This window comes from Haemaphysalis longicornis, unplaced genomic scaffold (genome assembly GCF_048455015.1).
Source record: "Haemaphysalis longicornis isolate Haplotype H1 unplaced genomic scaffold, Haemaphysalis longicornis Haplotype H1 scaffold_8, whole genome shotgun sequence".
NCBI classification, from domain to species: Eukaryota; Metazoa; Arthropoda; class Arachnida; order Ixodida; family Ixodidae; genus Haemaphysalis; species Haemaphysalis longicornis.
Window position 1 is genome coordinate 167,286,263 of NW_027526445.1, and position 26,147 is coordinate 167,312,409.

At 49.5% G+C, this 26,147-nt stretch overlaps 1 protein-coding gene across 2 annotated transcripts in view; it reads right to left on the bottom strand.

Moving 5' to 3' along the window:
• Acf (ATP-dependent chromatin assembly factor large subunit) overlaps positions 1-26,147 on the bottom strand; it is a 57,201-nt gene that overhangs the window by 13,904 nt on the left and 17,150 nt on the right. Inside the window, exons 1-16 of one of the 2 annotated variants that reach the window (XM_077680691.1) lie at positions 25,335-25,542; positions 23,194-23,427; positions 22,466-22,553; positions 20,841-21,018; positions 19,913-20,109; positions 17,137-17,362; positions 11,705-11,839; positions 10,777-10,905; positions 8,183-8,392; positions 6,967-7,123; positions 6,488-6,547; positions 4,831-5,721; positions 2,736-2,946; positions 1,312-1,391; positions 1,073-1,182; positions 903-977 (exon numbers count right to left, since the gene is read on the bottom strand). In XM_077680691.1, the coding sequence (XP_077536817.1) occupies positions 903-977; positions 1,073-1,182; positions 1,312-1,391; positions 2,736-2,946; positions 4,831-5,721; positions 6,488-6,547; positions 6,967-7,123; positions 8,183-8,392; positions 10,777-10,905; positions 11,705-11,839; positions 17,137-17,362; positions 19,913-20,109; positions 20,841-21,018; positions 22,466-22,553; positions 23,194-23,427; positions 25,335-25,393 (3,040 nt within the window). In that variant the 5' untranslated portion in view covers positions 25,394-25,542. Of the gene's footprint in view, positions 1-902; positions 978-1,072; positions 1,183-1,311; positions 1,392-2,735; positions 2,947-4,830; positions 5,722-6,487; positions 6,548-6,966; positions 7,124-8,182; positions 8,393-10,776; positions 10,906-11,704; positions 11,840-17,136; positions 17,363-19,912; positions 20,110-20,840; positions 21,019-22,465; positions 22,554-23,193; positions 23,428-25,334; positions 25,543-26,147 lie in introns of those variants that run through there. The other variant, XM_077680690.1, reaches the window with a different exon arrangement.

Below are 26,147 nucleotides of genomic sequence, written 5' to 3' on the forward strand. Positions count from 1 at the left end.
AGAGGGAAACCTGACGCTGCAATCAGACAGCATTGTGGGCACCACCACAGCCTCTAGCAACGTTCCTACTCTACTTGGCTTGGCTAGCCCCATGGCTTCTTTTTCCTCATGAGGGGAACAGTAACATAAAGGGGCGTGCACATTTTTAAGTCCTTCTGGAGGAGTCGGTCAGCAACGTTCATTTTCGAAATGTAGTGGGGCATGGCTATGGCCAGGCACAACAGATATTCAAAATAAACAGCAGGACGAGGCAATGCAAAAAGCAGTATCCAACATGAGAACAGGGGACTTATGTTAACTTCCTACAGGGATACAATACAGGGATTTCGTTACGTACGAGCCCTTGCATAAAGCAGCCCACCATCACTCACAAGCTGGCTTGAAACTGCAGAAGCATGTTTTTGATGGGGAGTGTGCAGGGCAGGGCATGTAATGGGAAGGCAAGATAACCGCTGGTCATTAAGGGTAACAGAGTGGATCCCTAGAGAAGGCAAGCGCTGCAGGGGGTGGCAGAAAGTTAGATGGGCAGATGAGATCAAGAAGTTTGCGGGGATAAATTGGTCACAGTTGGCACAGGACCGAGATAATTGGAGAATAATGGGAGAGGCCTTTGCCCTGCAGTGGGCGTAGATAGGCTGGTGATGATGATGATGATGGTGGTGCAGGGCTGCAATGATCAGCCTTAAAAAGCAGGTCACCTATCCGGGCCTCTTCGTTATTGCCCAAAGAATTCAAGGGTTTTCAAGGAGAAGGAAAAAAAAAATTCAAGGCTGCTTTCAAGGCCCTCGAAAACTGAATTCTCAATTACAAAAGTCTTCAAGGTTTTCAAGGTCCTGTATGAACCCCGTTTTAGCAAGTGCAGAAACCTAACGCCACCAGAAAGACAGCCTTGACTCACTCACCCTCTCCTTCGTCGATCCGCAGCTGCCGAGCCAATTCTGCCGCTTTCCGTTTCTTCTTCAGCTCGTCTGATTCCCCTGGGGAGAGAAGGAAGCCGTCAAGAACACCGCCCACACATACAGCGGCGCCTACAAAAAGCTGCTTCCAGAGCGGAAGAAAAGCTCCTTTTTACCCAGGGGAGGCTGAAGGAACTTGGCCTCGATGCCTAGAGATACGTCCAGCAGGGCCTGGGACAGGTCGCGAACTTCCGATTCGTAGTTGAGGGACTCGGAAATCTTGGTGCTGCAATGTGGAAGGCGGTTGGCTCTTGAAGCAGTTGGTAAACTCTTAACAACAACAACAATAATAATGTTGAGAGAGAGAGAGAGAGAGAGAGAGAGAGAGAGAGAGAGAGAGAGAGGGGGCACTCACAGTTCCGTGGGTTCCTTCTTGGCTGCCTCCACAGCCGCCAACAACGAATCCAGCTGTTCTCGCCAGGGGATTCGGTCGACCTGTGTGAGGGTAGGAGAAAATAAAATACACGCTGGCACTACACTTTATACCTCATGCTGAATGCAGCTCATAAAAACTGGCTCTGACACAAGGTGTTCTGTTCAGAGTGGAGCTGAAACAAAAATACCTTTTTTTTCGACAACAAAAAAAAAAAAAAAAAAAGAGGGGAAAGGCAGTCAAATGAATTTCACGGACCTCTGTGCTTAACCAGCTAATAGTTACGTAAACATCAGCTTTTTTTTTTTCTCTGTGGTGCCTTCTCAATCTGACAGAAGCATGCAGTAAGCCTCTTTATGCGTTCTAGGGTCATGCAGCGAACCGTAGGCGAATTGAATTAACAAGCGAGGAGGGCAAAGCATCCACAACCCGATTGGTTCAATACATGCAGCTACACTTGCCAAAAATGGTAGACCAAAGCCGAAAAACCGCACTATACACGGTACGATGCTTCGGACAACCGCGCTTTAAGTGGTAAGCCTATGCATGGAGTTCTATGGGAGGACGAACCAGCGGTCACAAAAACCCACGATATATTCGGTCCCGCCCTATACGCGGTTACGTTATAAATGGTCTTCACTGTACCACCTACATGGCTTGCCAACACAGCCCCTCTCCCGCTTCCATCCCAAACCCTGAGCCGTGGGAAGGGCGGGGCTGCTGACCGGCTCCCCTCATGCCAACCAGATTTCTCCTCCTCTGGCCACCAGTGCTGGGACTGCAGCCAAGACCCCAAGGGTACCTGGATCCACCCTACCATTTCCTCCATTAAACATTCCTCCTGTCTCTTCCTCTCTCTCGTTCTCCTTGCACTATTTGCCCCTCAGTTAACGGATTAGGCCACGAGATTAACCAAGAACCATCAAGTGAGACATCACCAAAAGAGTCCGTCTATCGGAGTGCCTCACAACGCTTCCTCACAGCATCTGTGCCTGGAAACCACACGGGTGGCGTCATTCTGTTCCGAGACAGGTACAAACCTGGTACTTCTGGTGCTATGCCAAATGTACATTAAACGTGTTGATATGCTGCGGCTTCGCACCCCTAACCCGACCTAGAAGGTACCAAATCACCCTCATTTTTGAAAATAATGCGGAGAATTGAGCTGTAGATACATTTTACACTGGGGAGGGGGGGCAAGAAAGAAAACAGTAACGAACAAAACAAATTGCAGCACTGGTGGGGCTAGAACCGGGGGTGTTCAATCCGAAACCGACGATTCTACCACAAAGCTGCGAGGCAAAACAACAGAGCACTTTCAGCAGTTGCATAAAAGAGTGGAAGGCGGCGTTGTTCCACGGGCACGTGGAGTCAGTCCCGCAAAAGGGAGGAGACCGGATGCCCACCTTGATGATGCCGAGGCTACCGCTGTACAGCTTCTCCTCGAGGTCGAGTAGGGCCTCCCGGAAACCGTAGACCTGTGCCAGCCGCGAGGGGTACCCGGCCAAGGCCGAGGGCTTGGGCCCCGCCTGGAGGCGCGACGACTTGCGCACCTCCGCCTCCCCGTCCTCCTCCAGGGGCCACTCGGCCAGCGGGTTCAGCTTCCGCCCGGGGCACCTGCGGGGGCATCCATGCCGAGGGACATTGAGCCTCACCGGCAAGCAACCCAAGGCCAAGGTCCTGCCTATTGGCTTCGACGCCAAGAGGAAAGTAGAAAGCAGACCCCTGGGAAACCTCCCCACTGCATGAGGTTCCACACGTGTGAGGCAACGTTTCCCAGTGATGCCACCGATTCTTAAGAGGCAGCGTGTCTGCCTGCCTGTCGCTCAAATCAGGAAGGGGAGGACGGAGAGTAGGGGGAACAGGCGGTGGTAACCGGGGATTGGAAGAGGTACAGGGACACCGGAGTGTAGCGAGAAGCTGGGGAAAGAAAATGGGGCAGAGGGAAAGAGATGAGGGGAATGGTGAAGAAGAGGTCATTGGGGGAGGGGAGAGACAGAAGGGCAGAAGTGCGGGTGGCGAGAGAGAGGAAACTGAAGAGGGCGAGTGGAGCAAAAGGGGGAGGAGGTGAAGGACAGAGGGAAGGTGGGAGTGAGGAGGGAGAGGGGTGCTGGAGGAGGGGGAGTGCCGAAGGAAGATCAGAGAGGACGAAAAAGGCTTGAGTTGAGTCTGGAGTGGGAGGAGGCGAGGGGGAAGGGGCATGACATGGCATGGGCAGCTTTTTCGAAGTCATCCACAAGCCGCCTTTTTTTTCTTTCAATCCTCCGCATCAATCCAAGCCATAAAGACGGACGAAAAAAATGTGGCCAAAAAAGGGGAAAACTCTGCAAAACTATACATGGCTGCTGCACCAACTACCGTAACGATGTTGTTTTGCTTCTAATTTGTTTTCGCACTCTCTCAGACTTCCAAGTTTTAACTGTGGCCCATTTCAAGAAAGCAGACTTCTCATTTCAAAGGGTAAACATGACACTATTCCACTACACATAGCCTTGCAGACTTGTCAGTGCTGCCATACCCCATTATTAGACCGACGAGGAGGATGGTGTAAGGGAAACAGACTAACAAAATGTATGCCAACTGAACTTGGAACACTGCCACCATATCATAAGAATCTAATCTAAGTATAGTAGAACCCTGATTATAAGACTTTTTTTTTTGGGACCGTGAAAAAGCGTTGTAAAACCCAAACGACAAAAAACAACAAAAATGACACCTATACATAGTTTCGGGCACTGAATTGGCAAAAAACTTCAATGCAAACTACAAACTAAGGCTTTGCAGGGCTCAGAAACCCAAATACTTAAAAAAAAAATAATAATAATGCAGTGCAGGTGCCAATAATGTGGTATTAAAACAAACCCTGTGCTAACTACAGTCCACTGCTGTGATTCCCGCCAGCCAGTGCGAATCATGGCACACACGATCCCGACAAACACACATGGAAGCCCAAGCCTGTCCGCCTAATTTTGTTGGCAATCCACTGCCAAGTGGGAAAAATGAACACCTGCTCCACACCGCCCCTGCGACCGCTGCATAACATGAGACGCCAGCGAGGAGACGGGGAAAGAAACTGCGCCGCGGAGCGGGCAGTTGCTGGAGGGGAGAGACATTAAAGGTGAGATGGAGAAGAAAGCTATTGCCTCAGAGAAACGATGGAGAGGGCTCAAGGTCCGCAGAACAGGCCTGCAGCACTTCCCTTTCGTCCTCTGGTTGATCGTGCGCTTCGCATGGGTCGTTGGATAACACGGGCAGGCATGAAATGGCATCGTATGACTGAGGTTTTTAATGCACAGTTTCTACGCGGACCCCGCCGAGAATTGGCTAGTCTGCCCTAAAACCCGGGGACCTATAACCCCTCCCCCACTGTCCCTTTAGGTACTGGCACTGAACTTGGTACTAGCCAAGTGTAACTTGGCTCCAACTGGGCAATTGGATAACCCTGGGACACTGGAACTGCAGACGACGTACTACGTAGCCGAGGAACAACCACACACTCACTTTGCCACGAGTGACTCGAGGTTGGCCTGGTCCCGCTTGAGCACCGCTCGCAGCTTGCTCTCCCGAAACCCCCGTGGATTGAGGGCCGCGATCAGGGCCTCCAGCTCCTCCTTGTTCCGGCAGAACCACCAGCGAGGCATCGCGTTGACCGCCGCCTCCCCATGCACCAAACACGTCACCGCATTCCCCGAGCACGTGCCGTACGGGTGCGGCCCACCCGACGCCACCTCGCTGATCACACTGTCCACTTTCTCCAGCACCACGCTCAGTTCCCGCTTAGGGTCCAGAATGCCATTCATCACGGGTGGCGACTCAATCGAGGCGCGCCGACCGGCACCCACCCGCGGGTTTGAGTCGCACAACAGCTTCTGGGTCTTGCCCTCAGCGTGCAGACCGGCGGCCTTCCGCTCCGCGGCTGCCGCCTCCTTGTTCTCCTTGTCGCTCAGCGCGGCGTTCTCCCCCGCGGCGTCCCCTCGCTTGCGGCTGTTCCGCAGGAGAAAGGCCTCCATGAAGGTCACCGACGGGTGCTTGGGGAGCTCGCAGCGGACTAGAGGGGTTCCGCCGGGAATGCAGGCGCCGCGGTGCACGTCGTCGTCCTCCACGAAGAGCCCCGGGAGCGCGTTGAACTGCCAGTAGCGGCGGTGGCAGCGGTCTTCGCCCAGCGGCTGGAGGGCGTAGAAGCACTGGAGCTGCTCCACCTGCTTGCGCAGCGCCTGCTCCTTGCGCTCCATCTCTTCGCGGCGACGCTGCTCTTCCTTGCGCTGCTGCGGCGTCTTCAGCGCCTCTGGGATGATGCCGTTCACCTTGCCGCTGGTGCCGCCATTGCCGCCCTCCTCGTTCTTGTCTGTGTAGAGGGACGCCGCCTTGTCCGACGCCTTGTCCTCGACATCCCTGGGTTGAAAGACAATCCATTAGTCCCCATCTGCAGCCGATACCTCATTGCACACCAAAGCTCCCCCTTCCCATCTTTTCCACATCCCCCAGCAGAGTTTGCCAGATTGCTCAACTGGCCACCCCAGCCGTAGGCATCAACCCTGATACCCCTCTGTACAGAAAGCCTCGTCTAAACAGCCTTGCCTCCAACATACGAAATAGGCAACGCTGACACCAAGTCCAGGAATTGTTGTTCCAAGGCCTTGCAATATGTTCACAAAGTGTTCCCAGATGGGTACAAGTCAGGCACTCCCTGTATGCACCCAGCGCCACCTTCCCGTTCGCTTGAAACGCTTTTTATTTTTTTTGAGAAACTGCTACAAGAACCCGCACTCTTCAGCCTCACTAGCCTAGGGGTAGAATTGCAGGTTTCGACATGAACGGCCTAGATTCAAGCCCAGCAGTGCTAAATTTGCCTATGGCGGACAACAGGCATTCTACTGCCTGGCCACCTCTTTCTGCTCCTCAGATCAGCTGCATGACTAAATCAGGCCCATCAGGACCTAACACCATGCGACGAATGAAACGCCCCGTCCTCCAAATTGGAGGACTGTTGTGGACGGGAGTCGAACTCGTCACCTTGTTGTGTTTGGCAGTGCGATGCATTAGCCCCCGATGCATCCCACTGGTGGCTAAAGGCTACTGGTTGCGCCGGCATATCAAACTGTAAACTTCCATTTCTCTGTGCGGCCAAACGACAAACGAGAGGCAAACAACAACTCACTCGTCAGCCCCCGCTTCCTTCTTCGCTTCGGAGGCACCCTCCTTCTGGTTCTTCTTTTTCCTGCATCAGAACGACCGCCAAGCGTGAGCTGCAGAATTGTAAACTGTGAAAAACACTGCACGGCATAGGTTTACAAGGACGCAAACAAGGTGGGAACGGACGACACACACCCGCAGAAGTGCAACTAACAACTTAACTCCCTCCCTTTCCGAGCCTTTCAAAAAACAATGACGCAAAAACACAGATAAAGGTAAATGGGTCTTGATCAGCCCTCGACAACTCGCACCATCGCCCTGATTGTTTCTTGTGCGTACTCTGTACTCGTCAAGCGGTACTTTCACACTTCCGATGTACCAACTAGTGCACAAGCAAGCGTGCCTCAACTTAGCTGCAGAATATGCCCTTTCTATGTGCCTGAGACAAAGACGAAAAGGAAAAGCGAGCTTTCATCCAGTTGTCAATGAGAGAGAGGGGCGTACTTGGGCGGCTCGTCCTGCTGCTTGAGCGAGAGGCGGACCTGTCGGAGGTCCTGCTTGAGCTGCTTGAGCTTGCCCAGGTTCTCCTCGATGATGCCCCGGAAGGACTCCATGGACAGCAGCTGGTCCACCAGCACCCGCAGCAGCTTCACCTTGTCCCCTGCAGCGGGGGGCCAAGGTTCAACTATAGATCACCGCACGCACTGCCTCTTATCCCATCCCATGTTCTAACAAAGACCCACCGAGCGAGACGCGGTTCACTCCACCAACTGCAGGCTCGCAGAAACAGTAGGATTACCAACTAGGGAAAAATTACACACGGCGTAATTTAACATTCTGAGCACGAACACACAGTCAGTTTTCGCCTATGTGGTTTAGTTTGGCAGTTGCCGAACACATTATGCTATTCCGTTTCAAGCAAGTTTTTCATTATGTACCTACGAAATATTCAAACTTTGTATCCCTTTGTGCTCTAGAAGGACCAGGAAGTGCAAATACGCCACAGCAGATATTTTAGCATTGCTTCCGCAAACACTGTAAACTTGTTAAATGGTAAGTCATCAAGTACCAATGTTTTCGTGAAACAAGCTGCATAACATCTTGTGCAAGCACAAAGAAATTTTGTATTTTTGTGGTTTTACCGCACTGTCCAGTTTCTAAGCTTTCGAATGCAGCAAAAGTGATACAAATATGACCAGTACACCCCAAGATACTATTTTACCCAACAGTTGACCTTGTGGGAAAAAAATTGGTTCTGAGAAAACAAGGCAAATTTGGAATCGTAGGTGAAAATTGTAATTTAGGTGACTTCACATAGCGACACCTTTGTTAATGCTTATGGTACAGCAGCTACAATATTTTGCAAGTACATTCTTTGGGACCTGTAAACTGAAAAATAATAATACAGAAAATTTATTCGTTGGAATTCAGGTCCTGAAGACCAGTGTCCCTCCTTAACTGTCACGATGAAAATGATGGGTATTTGGCGACTCAGAATTCCTCTGAACCCCCGAGTTTTGCTAAGGTGCTTTATCAAAGACTTCTACAGTGCAACATTGTGTCTGCACGTGTTCTTTCGTCTTTAGCGCGAATTACTTCGAAAGGCCCACTGGCCACACTTCACTCCTAAGCTGCCCCCGAACCACCTGGCTCTGCTGCGGCGGCAATTTCCAGCACGGAGCGACGACGGTCTCTTTCTCGCCCAAATCGCGAGGCTCACCCAGCTCGAGGTCGTGGATGCTGCCCCTGGCGAGGCGCGCCATGAGCCGTGGCTCCTGGGTGGCGAACCACAGGCCCGGGTCCTCGGCCTGGGAGTACCAGCCGCTGAACACCTTGCGCCCCACGTCCAGGGAGCCGCTGGACGCCAGGTGCAGCCGCAGCACCTCCGACAGCGACAGCGCGTCCACAGTCACCTTGCTCAGCTTCAGCCCTGTCCGTCCATGGGAGGGGAGAGAAGAGAGGGGGGGGGGGGAGAGAATCGGTCACGTGGCGGCAGCTGCGTGCTCAAAGCTATACGGTGAAGTGGAAGGCAGAGCCTGTGGGTTGCTCCCAGAGCCACTGCTACCCTGCACCATCTAGTAGAGTCAAGTGCACTTATAATGATACTGTTTATAACAATACATCGGTTATAACAATAAACTACAGCACCGTCCACTTCTGTACAGTGCTGTTCCGTGTGGGGAATTTCCTTTTTTTCTGGGAATTTTTTGGCTCTAATTCTAGCCAAAAGGAATTCTTTAGTAGATGCAGGTAATGGTAGGAGTTATGGAGTAAAAAGGAAAAATAGTGTTAGTAAACCGGACCTCACATCATTTATTACTTAGATTTGTTTTAAAAAGTTTCCTTCACACTTCGTCAGGTTTATTTATGTTCTCGCAAGCCACAAGAATCCAAGCCCGCTTCCAATCCAGTTCATACAGCAGCAGGAGGGAACGTAGCGGAAAGAATATCCCATGAGAAAGGGTGGATAAAGCGTGAAGCAGCGGCAACTGAAGGGCTGAAGCCTGTTTGCACGCGTTCATGCACAATATACAAAAAAGTGCTTCAGGTGCGCCTCAGTCCTGGCAGTGAGCTAGAAGCACCTCAATTACCCTAGAATGTCTTCTTTTTCATGCGGGCAGTTTTAATTTAGAGCGTTAGCATGTAATGTAAGCATGCTGTTAGGTACGAAACATCAAATGTACAAGTCCAATGTTGCTGAGAGTCAGATGTAGTGAAATTCGGTTCACACTGACACTCTGATTCTCTGAACGGCGCCTGTGTACGGAAGGCTACGTAAAGTTGGCATCGGTGGCGCAGGCCAACACCCAAAACCAAACACAAAAAGACCTATCAGCTACAAAAAGACAATGCAGAGAAATTTGCACGGAATTCTTGAGAAACCTGCAAGAAAGAAAGAAAAAAAAAAAAAAAAAAAACTAAGAGTAGAGAATTTCTGAACCTAGAAAGGGGAATTTTCTCTCCAGTACGGGAGATTACTGCTTCTGTATACGTTCGTAAAACAAACCACTTATTACAATGCTCCAGTGTCGCTATATCAGATATAACGATTGAATCCTGTTACACCATGCATCGAAACGAGCCGCCGCCAGCTCTCCGTGCTGACAGACGGCATGCACCGCTTACGAGGGAGCGAGAGGAGGAGGAGGAGAGCGGTATTCCTTCCGAACCGCTCTTGGTGCCACTGCTTTGGCATTGTCCCCATGCTTGCCTGCCCCACATTCACCTGTTGTGTCACGTATGCACCGCTTTGAATTTGACTGGGTGCTTTCAACTGGCTCCGTTTTTCCACGGAAGTCGGGACGTCGGGGTTGATGTTTTGGAAACGTCCACGTGCCTCACTGAAGAGGCAATTGTTGCACGGATACATGCTGCGGACAGCGGTGACAGTGATACTGGTGACACTCTGAAAACGCGTTGAGTAGCCTACTCAGGGACTTTGCTTCCACCAAGGACCTTTCACGCAGCTAGGCGAAGATTCTCTTGAAAGAGAAGTGCGGGAGCTTCACGTGAAACAAACAAAGCTCACCAACTATGGGTTCTGATCTCTTTGATCTCTGTTTCCCTTTTTTCTTTTTCGCAACTTGCATTTATAATGACAGAATTTCCCTGGCACTTGGATATTGTTATAAATGAATTAGACTGTACCATGCTTAGTGCACAAACACATTATTTGCAGCTTCTGCCATGGCGGCTCAGCTGAATGGCATGGTGTAGTGGAGCGTCACGTTTCAATGCTAGTAGCTTGGGTTCAAGGCTCGGTCATGTTAGGTCCCCCTTCCTTTTTTTTTCCCCCAACTAGGTGACGTTTGACAAGGACTTGATGCATTGGGGTACTATTTCTGCCTTATTTCTGGAAGTTCTGGCGGTTTTCGATCGTTGGGGTTGCACCCAACTGATCAACAGAGTGAGCAGTCAATCCCTGTTCCTAGTTGTGGCAAACATCTTCAACGCTTCTGCGCCTTTGACAAAGCTCAAACATACACCTGGCAAGCCAGCGTCAAGTGCACGTGTGGCAGTCAGTCTGCGAGGGTTACTTTAACTATGGCGGTGTTACTGGGGCAGCAAATACCCGCCAAAATATTCTCTCCCTGCCACCACAAAACCCCAAGACTTCTAAGGCACGGCAGCTAGGCATACGAGCAGACAGACGCAGTAAAGTCATCTAAGTTTGCAGAGTCGTGTATCTCACCATGCTCTCAGGGGCCCATACATGTTCGGGGCTCTCAGCATTTTTGGGATACACCCAAAAGGCAACCCTCGCTATCTCCTCTTTCCCTCCATCCTAAGAAGGAGGAGGATGCCGGGACTCACCCAGTGCCTGCTGCAGCCTCTGGGACACGGCAGTTGCGGCTCTCTGGGCCTTGTGGATGGCCCGGAGGGAGTTGCGCCCCTGGTTGGGCTTCTCCTCCTCCCCCTCCTCCTCGGGGGAGCTGTCTTCTCCTGGAAGAGGACGGAGCACACACCATTACACACACCACACCCAACCAGGACTCACAATGATCATCACACCCGATCTTCAAAGGACACACACTCAAGAGCGCCATGAGCACTGTCTACACACTCAAACAGGCTGGCCCCAAAAGGGCTGCTTTCCGTTCGGATCACGTCAGATGTGACAACAGATTCCTGAGCAGAAGTTGCGCGAATGGTGCACATTGGCCAATGTTTGTCCAGCCAATCGTCTCACTGTAAAGGCTCACAATGTGAGCCTGCCGTAAAGCACTATAACCCACAGTTTCGCGAGGTTGAAACGAGTTCAAAGTTACACGTTTACAGGCATGTGCACCATTTTTCACACTCATTTTCGACCAACTCAGAGATTTTTGGGCCTAACACTCTACGTAGCCCCAAAAACGTCCGCAGTTAGCCTCACAGCCGATAGAAAATGACTGAACAGAAACATGGTTAACTGAAGAATTAGCAAGCCAAAAGCAGTGTCCAGGTAGCAGCCATGCTTGGACCGATGGCCACGACACTTGTTTCCATAGCAACGCCCAATCACGAAAGGCTTTCAAGTGTGCTTCAGCTTATTTATTTATGACACTTTACAGCCTTTTGCAATGGAAAAAGGGAAGACGCCAGTGAATGCACTCGGTATAAAGTGCGGAAGCAGGCAAGTTTTCCTAGTGCATGTGGTCATTTGGTGCGTCCCTTCTTACTGGTGCAGTCATAGAGGGGGGGAAGGTGTGTGAGACAGACAGACAGAGAAACAGAGGATGCTCTGCAGTGACAAGCGTACCCTGCTGTGGCGGCCTGCCCTTCGTGGCCTCGACCTCCTCTTCCTGGGTGCGAAAGATGGCTGTCAGGAGCATTTGGAACAGGTCGCTCAGCGGGCCCAGCACGTCCGTCTCGGTCAGCGCACGCTCCAACAGGTCTGCCATGGTTTGAGAGAGGGAGGGAAGACTTCAGCCCCAGGCACTGACATTCAATACATCCCCAAGTTCTTGTTGTTACAACAGAGCTACACAAGGGACAACACCCCGTACATAGTCGAAAAGTTCCTAACAAATGAATTCTCGGCAGTATATTTGGAATCAACCAGGAAACTACAATGCAAGACATTACAACTCCATTCCAAGTATTTAGTGCACCATCACTTAACAGTCCTTTGTACGACCACTTTTGTCTATTTCTAAATTTGCCATCTCAGAAATTTTTAGTAAAACCCGTTAAACCAACTGCTGTGTCTAAGCTGCTGCTAGGAAAAATCTTGTGGGCACGCCAAGGTGTTGAATAGAGAAGCGTAACATTTGCTCTAACAGATCCAGGATAGGATACAGTGAAGCTGATCCCTAGCAACACTGATTGCCAGGGTGACCAGAAACAACATGACATGACCTGCTTCTCTGCGAAATACACCGCGCTTAGAGAACCTTAGAATTAATGCTAACGTGTGTGCTCAGCAGGTTACTCGAAATCAGAGTGCAGAGTAACACGAGAGAGCCAACTCAACCACTCTGCCCCTGTAACCGTCACACCTATCAGGCATTCAGAGTTAAAGCGTACTCCCTGCCTCCACCGCTCCCACTACGCATTCTTGTTTCTGTTTTCATCCACTCCCACTCTCCAAGTTGGCCCCCTTTTGATCCAAACAATCTCGAAAAAACAAAGAGCCACCCTGAAGAGAGAGAGAGAGAGAGAGAGAGAGTGCAAAACATGAACGCAAAGGCTGAAGCGCTGGGAGAGCTTGCACCAGACCACACTCCCCTTCTGACAAAGGCGCAGGGGCAAGCTTTGCTGCCTATATACAAGTGTCTCACGGAAAAGAAGCTGCGCACCCGCTTCTTGCAAGGAAAGACTCAAAACGCAGCAGAGTCCCTCAACAGCGAAATCTGACTGACTGTAGGGGTTTAACGCGTCGACGCAACGCAGGCGATGAGGCGCGCCGTAGTGGAGGGCTCCGGATTAATTTTGACCACCTGGGGATCTTTAACGTGCGCCGAAATCTCGTACACACGGGCGTTTTTGCTTTTCGCCTCCATCAGAAAAGCGGCCGCCGCGGCCGGGAATCGAACCCGCCACCTCGTGCTCAGCAGCGCAACGCCTTAGCCACTGAGCCACCGCGGCGGGTAACAGCGAAATCTGGCTTCTATGCCCGAAGACAAAATTTGCGTCCGAGATTGTAGTGGAAACTGCAAATGCCATCACTGTTTTTTGGAGTAACTGTAGGCATGAAAGCTTTGATCAGGTGCTTCAGGAGCTTGTTGTCCCGGGCAGCTTGGGTGACCAGAGAAGAGTAAAGAAAATGACCGTCTGCCAAACTGCTGAAGCTCAAGCACATCATTGAAATCAGGTGAAGAAAGCGCTTCTCACTGACTCTATTCAGGAAAGTGCTGAGGGGCAAACGCATGGGCCCAAAGAGTTCTATAGAACTATGTTTGAAACATACTTCTCTATTTTCACAAGGAATTTCATGTGCTTTTGTCATGTTCTTGAAAAATAAAGATGTTTGAAACATTCAAAAGCATTTTTCTCCATTTGTACTTTTCAGCGACACATTTCAAGTATTTCCAAAGATGCGATTTGGATGAAATTTTGCACACAGTCTCTTCAAAGTGTGGAGAATGTCACTACATATCTGCATTTTCAATATCGTTTCTACATTTCTTCCAATTTGAAATGTTGACTCATACCAACCAACATGTATACTTTTGGTGTTCTTGAATTTTTTTTTTACAAATATAGAAACTATGTGAATAACTTAAGTAGCTGTCCACATGCTAGCTTACCCAAGCAGCAAAATGAGAGATTTCAGACTGCTCTAAAGATTTACTATAAAAGAAGATATGCACAAACCGCCCTATATTTCTCTCTTGAGGGCTGGCTCACACAAAAACTAATAAAGCTACATAAAAACTAAGAAAATATTTAGAATCAGCATTAAAAACTCCATCAGTGACCAAAGTTTCATAACCTTAGGTACAATATCAAAGAAGTGTTTTCAAGAACCACCTTCCCTCAGCGTTTCCCACTTGGCCAGTGACGACTGTGAAGCTAAAGGCGCGTTCCCACTAGGCCGACATGATGGCGACGCCGACGGAACGGCGACGCCAATGAGTCGCCAAACCATCGGCCTACTGCCGAGTTGACCGACCGCGCTGTCATACTACATCAACGGCGACACAAACACGTCAGCCGATGGAAAGTCGCCGTAGTGTGACTGACTCGTCGACCGAAGACGCCAACAAAACGGTCACCCGACCGGTCGCCGGACGCGTTGTCGGGAATCGACCGAGAAGCGAAAACTGCCCCCCGACAACATTCATGCGGCTCTATTTTGGTAGTTTCTGGAGTGTAACAAACTCAGTAACGTCCATGAAGCCCATACAACTCAACACTATCATGCAATCTGTATTTTGGCGTTCGACGCTTCGGCCGTGCTCTTCGGCGACGCCGCTACACCGGAGCTGCAAACTGCAAATGCGTGTGCGATCGGCTCGCCTGTAGAAAATGTAAGGTCAGTTTCGTGCAGAAGAAGAGTTACGTAGGGTAATTTAGGTAATAAAGAATCAATATCGGCCAAGGTTTTTCATGTGAAACGTAAAACCAAAGTACGGCAAGCACTATCCCCGCAGTGGGAAATCGCAGTCGCAGCCACGCACACACATTATTGCGAGCGCTTTCGCGAAGCAGTGGAGTTGATGGCGATAAGCTACGGGGAACCTTGCTGTGCAAGCGCGATTTAAAAAATTTCAGTTTACCAGCCAGGAATTCTGTAAACCAGGTGTGTGTGTGTGTGTGTGTGTGTGTGTGTGTGTGTGTGTGTGTGTGTGTGTGTGTGTGTGTGTGTGTGCGCGCGAGTGAGTGAGTGAGAGAGCGCGGTTTTTTAAGGGGTATGGTTTGCACATCCAATTTGGGAATCGCGTGATTTTGAGAAGCAACTACCTTTGCAATGAAATACAGTTAAACCTCGATATAACGAAGTCGTACTTGGGGCCGCAAATTTTGTTAAATCGAGAATTTCGTAAAATCGAGGTTTCGATTTTACAGTTCATTTAACCAGTTATTGGGGTTTTAACACTTTGGCCCTCGCCAGGCAACAGCTGCTATGTAGTTACCTCTCCAATTAAAGCGAAATTTGTACTAAAACTGGCCGCGAAAATTGTGTGAATTAAGAGTTTCAACACTTGGGCAATGGAATTCGGATAGCCGACGGTAGTTCATGTGTCATCGTAAAACCGGTGCTTTTTCCGCAACGCCTCATTAAATATGATAGCAGACTAGGTTTCCACTTTTTCTTTTTTCATTTCGGTCACTACTAAATGCCGCTGTTAGTCAATTGAACCCGCGTCCATGTCCCGTGAACTTCACCCCGCCGAGGTGCTCGTTCGAAGTTACCCCTCTTTTCGTCCATTCAGTGGTAGGCTTAGGCGCGGCGGGCCAACAGCGGAAGGCTGCTATGAAACTTTCGAAAGACTTTTTTCATGTACAAGGGCTCCGCAGTATGGGCGCGTGATTCAACCACAACACTCGAGATAAAACCATGATTGCGAGTTGAGCAGCGCTTACGTGATCCGGAAAGCGGAAAGCTTACATTAAAAATCTTCCGGCCAAATTCGATTAAGCAATTACTTTTATGCCCACTGAGCCCTTACGAAACTGATTTCTCCGCACCGCAGCTGTCTAATGAACGCTGGTGAAACGAAGATGACCACGTTCAAAGAGAGCAATTTATTGCCACCAGCACTCGATGTTCAAGCCGTAGTGAAGAAGTCCGTAAGCAGTGCTTGGCGTTTCTTGACCAGGGCGGGCTTTACGTGACGCTCGTATGCTGACAGCGCTAACAAGGTCTTAAACATTCGTGTGCACCTGCGTGCCTCCGCAGAACATCGATGGCATCCACCACACTTCGGTGGCTGTCAGTTTCACCGAACTTCCTCAGGCTCTTGTTCGGAACACTTTTCTTTCTCTTGGAGTGCTCATGCTGCTTACAAGACTCACCTAACGATGCACGAACAAAATATTAATTTGGTTATCAGCGAGCACAACCTAGCGCAGCAGCACCGTGAGCGATGACGCGTAGAAAAAAAAAAAGCTTGAAGTAGGCTTCGGTAGCCTAAGCATAGAGGGCGCTGGCGTAGGCAACGATGGAGACGTCAAAATAGTGGCTGCACTATTAAACCGTCTATGACCACTAGCGGTTTGTGCAGCTTCGTTCTTCGCTTTTAATTGTTGTTAACCGTAGATTTCACCGCTTTTCTTTCATTTTAGCCTTCAAGAGTCAATTTGAGTACTGAATTTTTTCAATGTAGGGCCTGAGAGGCAAAATAAAACGTGCCTCGACCGGAATTTCGTTCTTCCTTTCTTGCCGTGACTTCGTTAAATCGAAAGCGCCGCACAAAATTACTTCGTAAAATCGAGACAAAAATACATGCATTTAGCAAAATTTTGTTAGAAAACTTGAAAAAATTCGTTATATCGCGAATTTCGTTAAATCGAGGTTCGTTATATCGAGGTTCAACTGTATTTCCTTCGAAACAGCGAGTGGCGTCTTGAGCCACAGCAATTAATTTCCCTTTTCTTAATCGCACCATGTTTCTCGAAAATGCGGTACCATGGTGCAAAATCAGGCCTTCTCCATTAGAGGAGGTTAAACTTCTGCTGACGTACGCACTAATTTATATGCATATTTTACGTGCTACAGAGGTCTTTTCGCCGGGGGTTAACATCCATATTATTACTGCCACGGCAGCAGCGCACAGCTCTTTTTTCTCTGTCCGTGATCTAACAAGAAGTTGAGGAGTACATACAGTACAAGCAGCGCACACGCCAGTACGCACGAATGGCTTCAGTCGTGCTGCGGCGACAAGATACTCCAAGTTTGACTAGGGAAAGAAAGAGATCTCCGGCGGAGAGGCAAGGCGGCGGAGTCGGCCGTTGCGGGGACGTCGGTGTGGGACGTCGCGCGGGCGTCAGCGTGGTGTGACAAGCGCGTCGGCCGACATCGCGCAGACACCGACGCCTCGCCGATTTCTCGCCGACGTCGACGGTTGGGCAACGGTCGGCGTCGGCGCGGTGTGACATGGCTGCCGACAGCTCGCCGACACGGTGTTGGCCAACCAAATCGACCGATGGTCGGGCTAGTGTGACCGCACCTTAACTAACAAAGATGCCCAACGACGACGCATGCAAGCAGCAGCAGCAGCGGACAGGCAGTGCAGGGCCACTCACCGAAGCTGACGCCCGCCGGGAAGAAGTCCTTGAGGTCGAGCTGCTGTGCAAACAGGCTGAGGAACTCCAGGACGACCATGCAGTCGCCGAAGCGCTCGGGGGGAATGGCGCACTGTAGGGGAACCAGCGGGGGCAGCTCCCGCAGGTCGTCGCACTCCAGGTCCTCGCGCTGCCGGTTCCACTCGGTCAGGAACTGGGCGTGCAGCCGCCGCTCCTCCATCTTCTTCTGCACTCGCGACAACCAGGACGAGGGGAAAAGAGGAGGGGAAGCGAGATTAACACGCAACGCTTCAAAAGAAAATTGATTGCTTGATTGTTGGGCTTAATGCGCCAAAGTACGGGGGCTCCCCTGGATTAATTTTGACTACCCGAGGATCTCGAAGCTTTAACAAAAACCAAAATCTAAACGTTCAGGCATTTTCGCCTTTTGCCTCTATCTGAAAAGAAGCCGCCGCGGCCGGGATGGAGCCCACGTCCTTGGGGGTCAGCAGCGCAACGCCTCAGCCACTGCGCCACCATGGCGGGTCAATCCCTTTCAACCTACTCCTCAATCCAACCTCTACTGATTTGAAGAACCAATCTTTCTGTGACAAGCGGCAGCCAGGATACCAGCCAGCTTTCAAAGAGGAGCAGGCCGACACCCGTCATCAAGCCAGGGGACGCATCGTGATGTTGATGCATTGTGGTGCACGAAAACCACAATTTTTCGTTTAAAAGCAGGCATATATAACAGAACTACGATGTGTAGCATAAATATCATGGGCACTCGCTTATATACACACTGTATTAGCACGGTGCCTCCACTGAAGATTTAAGGGGCCACCGCGACACTTTTCTTTCAAGTACTTTTGGGGTACGACGCCTGTGTTTGGTATCACACAGACACAGATGCAAAAAGAATGATCAGGATTGGTGCAGAAATGACAAAGTTGTTGAGCCAAAAATTGGCCACATATATGCTCACCTCGCCGCAAATGTCGTCAAGAGACGATAGCCTTCTACTGCCTCTGCCACAAAAATGTCCCCCCCCCCTACCCCTCACCGTCTCGCTCCTCCCACGACAGACACGGTGAAGGTTTTCTGTAGGAAATGCAATTTCACCCCCCGTTTCACTGCTCGCACGCCATCAATTGGAACCATTTGTTACTGTGGGACTTCTTGGAATGCTGCCCCACAAGGCCTAGGGTTGGTAACAAGCAATCCTCGTATTTTTTGGATGAAAACATTGCTTGCGAGGCATAACGTTTTTATTTCCCGTCGCAAAAATCAAGTAGCAATGTATATTTAATTAAAAGAACCCTGCAAATACCACTTGTGTGTTGATGTTTCACCTCAAATGTGCCTAATGTTTTCTGTTTGCCGAACAATGTTGACAAGTATGACGCGTGTTCCCAGATTTAATGGTTTGGAAAATTTTTCCCTACATCAACTTCTCATTCGAGAATTCATTTTACTTTTGGCTGGGTGGCTCAATCGAGGGACATAAAGCTAAAGGGCTATAATATAAAATAAAAGCCAAACCCGTACCACATACGTATCACGGGTGACGCCAATTAAAAATAAACAAACTGGACCGAAGTCAACTAGAGTTTTGACGAGAAGGAAATACCCACCGAAGTGGAAAATAAAAGGGAAAAATGCTACACAGCGACACCACAGCCAGGAGAGCGGGCCCGGGGAGACTCCCCTGATCTCCCCTGGGACGGTAGCAGGAAAGGTTGGGATGAGGAATGCGGATGGTGGTAATAAGGAATGGGTTATGGGAAGGTGGGTGGGAATGGGGACAGCGAGGTTTTTGTTCTAATCCTTAGGTGTCTGACTCCTAAAATAGGCCTGATAACTCAGGATGGGCGTCAGACGGTTCCAATTGGAATTCAGCGGACCCCACTATAGGATCCGACCATCTGAGCTCCGACATCGAAGAACAGGGAGAACCTGCAACGGAGTGACAACACCTAGTCTCCGGACCCTTTTCCCAACCAGCTCCCCGGCTAACACCCACCAGGTCCCCCGAGTACTCAAGAGACACCTGCCCAGCCTACATAGGTACTAATCCCCCTCGTCTCGACGGTTTCGGATACTGGTGACAGACACACACAGACAGACACCAAAATTTCCGCGCTTAAGAGGCCAAGAGAAACTATCATCTTTGGAATAGACGCAAATGCGGCAGTGGCTCTGTCAAGCCTGAAGGCTCCGCACTGGCAATCCAACCCGGGGGCCCTGCGATTAGCCGAGCTTGCAACATTTTGTACGTGCCGCTGTATAGATCTAACGAACCTAAATAATGCCTCAAGTCGTATCTTCTCTGTAAAGCAAGCATAAAGACTTTGCCACAGACTCAAAGAAGAAAATAAACGAACGGAGATAGTAATACAGTGGGCCCACACCACTGCCCGCTTTGAGTGCTTGTGTGCCCGTCCATGTTACTCGCACGGTGCGCTACAGTAAAACCTCCTTACAAGAGACACTTGGTTAAAGGGGAGATTTGAATGAAGGCGGTTTGGTTGGTTTTCCTATGTTCGCCATGTCAGCAACATTGCATACAAAAGACCTTGGTTACAAGAGACACGTTTTTTGGTTCCCTCGAATGTCTCTTGCAACCAGGTTGTACTGTACAATGCCCCCCCCCCCCCCCCCCCCCCACTTTAAGGCAATTACAGGCCATAGGACACAAGAGGGCTAATTAAGACGAGGCGAAGGGTGAGCCCCCTCACTGCCTCTCTGTCAGCGTAAGGTACGCTCCAAGAGAGAGAGAGAGAGAGAGCCAGCGCACCTTCTGTCGGGCCTCCTTCTGGGCGATCTTGAGCTTGAGCAGCTCCTCAAACTCCCGGTCCTTGGCCGCCTTCGCCTCGGCCGCCAGCTGCTCGTTGGACAGCTGCTTCACCTCCACAGTGGCCGCAGCAGGGGCCGCCTCGGCACCACCGGCCTTCTCGGACGGCTCCTTCTTGCCATTCACCAGGGAAGACGCACCTTGGAGGGAAGAAAGGGCGACACGCTCAGGATTAGCTCCTATCTGGAGTTGGAGAGAGAGAACTTGCGACATCGTAGAGTGTGACAACAAGCGATGGGTGCAGCATGCAAATGCAACCCATACAGACCCTCGTACTTTGTTGACAAGCCCCCTCATCACCCACTTCAGAGACGGGAACAACTCGAAAAGGTTTGCATTTTCACTTGAATGTGCTTCAAGTCTAAACATATCTCTGTCTCTCAGCCTAACGGCCCCACAAGCTTGGGGAAAAAAAAATTCAAAGCTTACAACTGAGAAAGTACACTTGACGGACACATGCACGCAGACTTTGTTAATTTTAACTTCCAGTTAATTTGACCATCTCAAGGCCCTGTTTAAGCATGTTTCAATAAGAGGGAGGTCCTGGTGTTTCGAATGCGTGGAAGTTCCCGATGGTTAGTCCAACAGACCACGGTGCCAAGTGCACCACTGTGATTCGCTGCGGAAAATAGAAATGCCCTTCTTTGACAACTGTACAGCGACGCGCAAAGATGTAGTGCAATTGTTTCACCCTTGCTAACACGCAATTCCTAACCTTGCAGCCAAAAGAAATTATTAACCACGTCTTGTACCTCTTGCATCCCAACTTCCACAGAAATCAAGCCCGACCAGCCAAAACTTAGACCTCTCGCCCCAAGAAATTTTAGTCCAGCGATTCCCCGCAACAAGCCAGACGTGGCTCAACGCTCACCTTCCTTCCTGGGCGAGCTCTGCTTGGGCTTCTTGACCTTAGCCTTCCCATCGGGGGAACCGGGAGCATTTCCGGCGGACGGCCTGTTCCTGGGAGACGCCTTGAAGGTGGGCGCGGGGCCCGTAAACATGTCTGCAAACGTCAGCTGGTGCAGGCCGTACTTCTTCTCCGTCTTCTCCTGCACGGGGGAGAGAGAGAAGGGGTAAAGGTTCTGAGTCGTGCCACTGGCGCCCTGCACTCGCGTGTGTGCTGTAGTTAATGACAACCCTGACACAGCCAAGCAAGGTCAGAGACAAGCAGCCGACATTTCTAGTTAAACAACAAATGTTGCATAAAAAGGCCATAAAGGCAAACTGCCACGTGGGCTAATTTGAAAATGGCCCTTGGCAACTCACTCAGTTCTCTTCAAGCCATAAAAATGTTTTCCTCACCAGGACGAAAAAGAAAAAGAAAAAAAAAATGCAGGAAGTATTGAAGAACTCAAATTTCCCGCCACACGTGGTAGTTGATCAATGGAGATAACACTGAACACTTATCACTGTGTTTATAGCATATTGGTATTAAAAGTGATGCAATCAAAGGGGATGAGGGGCCCCGCTACACCCACCCAGTTGCTTTGGTCGAGGGCTACCAATCGCACAAACAAAATTCCTCAATTTTGTAGAGAAATCACCCCAAAGTGGCCCGGCAGTCGCCACAACTTCATTCGTTTTCTTTGATATCGAGAAATTTGTAATAAAATTGGCAACATTGCTACGGGGTCATGGAAGTCTTCTGAATAAAACAATTCTGTATTTTGCCCTTTTACCAATTTGAGAGTTAACGCTCTTTCTAAGGAATTCGCAAGAAGCGAGAACATGATGACGGGTGACGGCTGTATTCCACAACACTGCACTGCCCCCTTTAGGAGAGAAATCACGACCACGCTATTCTTTTCACGCTCTTCACTTTGCCACATTTGTAATGTAATTACGTGCTGACAACATGTCTTGCTTGAAGGGAGGCACACACCCCTTTACCACGGCAAGAGTGACAGGCATAAGGGGCCTTTAGATTTAAAACAAATTCACTGCGCCCGAGCGTGTGTATAGAAGGTATATGCATGTGTATATGCATGCTTGATCACAAAAGGGCTTGCTGACGGCCAGTTGGTGGCGTGGCGGATTACGTTTTGTCACGAGATAGCGTTTTTTCGACGTGATATCTCTCTCTATTCTTTATTGTTCGTGTTCTTTTTTCTATCTTTTCTATATATGTTTTCTGCTGCAATACAGCGCTCAATTGTTCGTCAGTGCCTGTGGTTTGTGCTTCCTTTCTTCGTCTTGTCGTATTACAATGCTGTGTCGGGCACTTCACAGTGCACAGTAGTTGTGACAAACAAGAACAGCAAGAATTGGTAAATGGTAAAGAACCCAAGGCACAGCGCTCGCCTTTCAAAAGCAGCGTCACAATACAGGACTGAGATATAGCACAATGAACTTTGGGAGAGCAAACACTATAGAGACGAACACAATTCACGTAGGGTCACAATGCGAGACTGAGATATGGCACAGTAAACTGAAACAGAAGCACACAATCACGAGGTACGAGAAAAGGGGGAAAAAGAGAAAAGCAAGCCAGCGCACCTTAACTCGCAGGACGCCATTCTGAAGCTCCACAGCTTGTCGAAAGAAGATGCGGTTTTTCTCCCTGGTAAAAGAGGCCTTCTTCCGACTGAAACGTTGAAGAGGAAAAAGAAAGAAGGGTTTATCACACAGAGAACACACCTACAACCACATATGGAGTAAAAGTGTACAGAAAGCAAAAACTGGTGTACGATCCAGCAACTCCATTGACAGCAAAAATAAAATTCAGAGAAGTGTGTGAAAAACTTTCCCTCCAAGGATGCTTACCCAAACAGGGTGCACAGAGATAGAGAGAAGAAAAAAAAAAAAAAAAGGCAAAATTTGTCTTTGCCTGAAGGAGCTTCTGCTTCTTATGTGCCACATTTGAGTATTAAAGTTTGAATTAGCCAAACTTCCCACTTTCAGTTTACAGACAAGTTGGCAATTCATGTGGACACACACTTTAATTACTTTATCTTAACCACCACCATCTTCGAACCACTTTGACATTTGTGTCGCTGGCCATACTGTCCATAACCTTAACTGTAAATAAATCCCTCCTGTAACAATATCACTACGATTAAGGGGTTGCTGAATGAACAACCACAGAAAGGAAAGCAGAACATAGAGTTGGTCCGCAATTTCTCTGCGTGAAAATTGTAATCTTTGAAAAAAGTACAAAAAAGAAAATAAGTTGAGAAAAACATGCGGCCAGAGTGGAAGACGGCGCAGACAAACGAAGCACGCACCAGACGTCAGTGGGCGGCACCGTGTGGACCTTGCCGTCGGGGTCGACGACCTGGTACTTGACCTTGTCGGCCGGGACGGGCTGGGCAGCGGCCGGCGTCTTCTTCTGCGGGGACGCGGCGCCAGAAGCGGTCGCGCTGCTGGACGACGCGGCAGCACTGCTGGGGGTGCCCTTCGACGGGGACTTGCTCTGCTTGGAGTGGGGCGACGTCACGCCAGTCACGGTGCACGTTTTCCTGCAATGACGGGGGAGCAACAAGCGTGTTTCAACCACAGGGTACAAGTGTCGCAAATTCGGAAGATTTAGCTGCGTGGAATTCTGAAAAAATTATGGGTTTAATGCCAGGGCTCCAGGTTAACTTGGAACACCTACGGATCTTTAACGCGAGTTGAAAACACGCGTTTTCCCTGCTTCAGAAGTCACCGCGGCCGGGATCAAACCCACATGGTCGGGCTCAGCATAGGTAAAGTTCTCAACCAGTTCATCCTTAATTCAGCCACAAACTACATCCAGTCAAACATATCACAGTGAATAAAAATGTGTCAAAAACATTTCATTAAGGAGGGAACGAATTAAGTAGTTAGCACCACACACACACAGCAAAAGCGGTCTTTACGGTTGATAAATGAAACGGACACAGTTTTCTGCTCTAGGCTAAATCACAAATGGACGGGAACAGGTCTAAACACAATAACAGGCCACCACTTTCTTGCACATAGAAAAAAAAAAAGAGCAAAGTTTTTTCTAACAAATTGCTAAATTAGTCCTCCATTTGAGCTATCATGTGAGTCAGTGGATGAAAGGAACAACTCAAATGTAAGGCTCCACAGCATCCCTTTTAAATATAAAATGAGTGACAGATAGCGTAATTTTGACACTGTTAAGGTGTCAAAACGAGGTCAAAGAGTGCCACTACATGATATTACACCTATGCGTGGCTTAGCCAGGAATGATCAAGGAGATAGAAATGTACGCAAACACAGGCAACGTTCACGCCCAAATGTACCAGTTCGTCGAGCACCGCTCTTTCACTTAGGAAAGACACTACGATGTGGAACAGAAGCTACAAGGCACAAAGCAAAATGGCTGCATGTCAACAATGCAGTATGCACACATGAACAAAACGAAAAAAATTCCTATAAGGCCGGCTACTGTTTTATTCTGCAAACAGTAGCCAATCTGGAACGAAATTCGATTGATGGCACATATTGTCACTGCATAACAGCTCTCGTCCATTCTACTTCCGTCTCGGCTTTAGTTTGTTTTATGTTTGCGCTTGACAATGATCAACTAACTATAACCTGGAAACCACGCTTTTAGGCATTTTTTTTTAATTGCACAGTTAACCCTCCGTGACCAATGCCGCCGTTCCAGTGAAATCAGCTACAGCTGATTGACCATGTCATTGAAAAAAAATTCTAGTTAAAACACCCGCAGCACGTCATCTCCCGCGAGCAAAAAAGCGTCAATTAAAATAAAACGTGCCGACAAATTCCATCCGCGGTATACACCGTTTAGAGATGTCCAAACTGATTTCACACTAGGACATCCGGCTTCGTGAGCCGAAGGGAATACTGATCAGTAGTTCACACGCGCTCCCTCAAAACAATCGTTCTTCAGGCATCGTCCAGGCTGAGATCTCGTAAAGTCGCTACAGCGAGAGAACCCTGTGCCGAAAAAACTTCCCGTCGCGCAGAGCGGAGAGGCTTGACGCCTGACAAAAGAAACAGGTGCGAAGTGTCCATCCAGCAAGCGACGAGCCAAACCGCCTGGCTTCGAATCTGCGAAGCTTGTATACTTCGAAAGCCAGGCAAGCAACCGCTCGTCTACTAAAAAAAAAAAAAAAAAACTATTTTTACAATTCGCCAAAACAAAGCATCGACAACATCGTTATGCTCTGAGAAATGTTCAGGTAACGCGGCCGACCCACCGCTAGTGTTAAAAAAAAGCGCGGCGCTGGAGCATTCCTCAAAGCCGTATGCGACCGCCACAACAAACCCCGCAAGCCGAAGCATACGCAATTCGCTCTACGGGACGCGATTCGCCTGCGCTACATAACGTATATATACAGCAGGTAAGGTTAAGACCGCAGCTGGGGCTGAAGTCTCGCGCGCGTCGCAATCGCGAGAGTAGATCGCTCACCAAAAGTCCGTGATCTTGGAACAGTTCTTGGCTACTTTCTTGCGCTTGTCGACCACCATCGTCGCAAGCGGTGGGAAGACGCGTCGGGCGTCTTCGCCGGTAAACGTATCTCAGATTAAACCGCCGCACTTCTTCGACACAACTTCGAAAATCACCGTACTGACTTCCGAGTCCGCGGGCTGAGACCACCACCACGACGCAGAAAAAGCGCGCGTAAAGGGCAGCGGAAGTACCACGTGACGCAGCCGCCGAACGGCGCGGCGCCTAGCGGCGCGCGGGAAGCGCGCAGACGATTTTTTTTTTCTTTTGTCGTCTGCTCTCGACTCGCCGCATTCGCAACGACCTGGCGGGCGCGCGCCGTAACTCGTCCTTTCTTTTCCGCTCCCCGAAATGTCGTTTAGCTGATTTTAACGTCGTTCGATCGTTGCAAGCGAACTGAACGAATATTCACCGCAAGAAACGAAACATAAAATACGCCCAAACCAACGCCCAAGTTTTTGGCCTTGCAGTTACGTGGCCTAGACGACTGCGCCAACATGCTACGATTAGAGCTAACGGCCCGTAAATACACACGGGTTGCGATAAATATCGATGCAGGGGTACTTTATAATGCTGCAGCAATCATACCGGTTGTACGAGGATTCCGTCAACCCCCGTACCAAAAGCAGCGCCTTATTATTATTATTATTATTATTATTATTATTATTATTATTATTAAAAAGGTACGGACGACTACTGCAAAAACCTCGAATGGCAAGCACAAACTGAGATAACTACAACATTACTCAAGTTTGGCAATAGTGCTCTTCGACA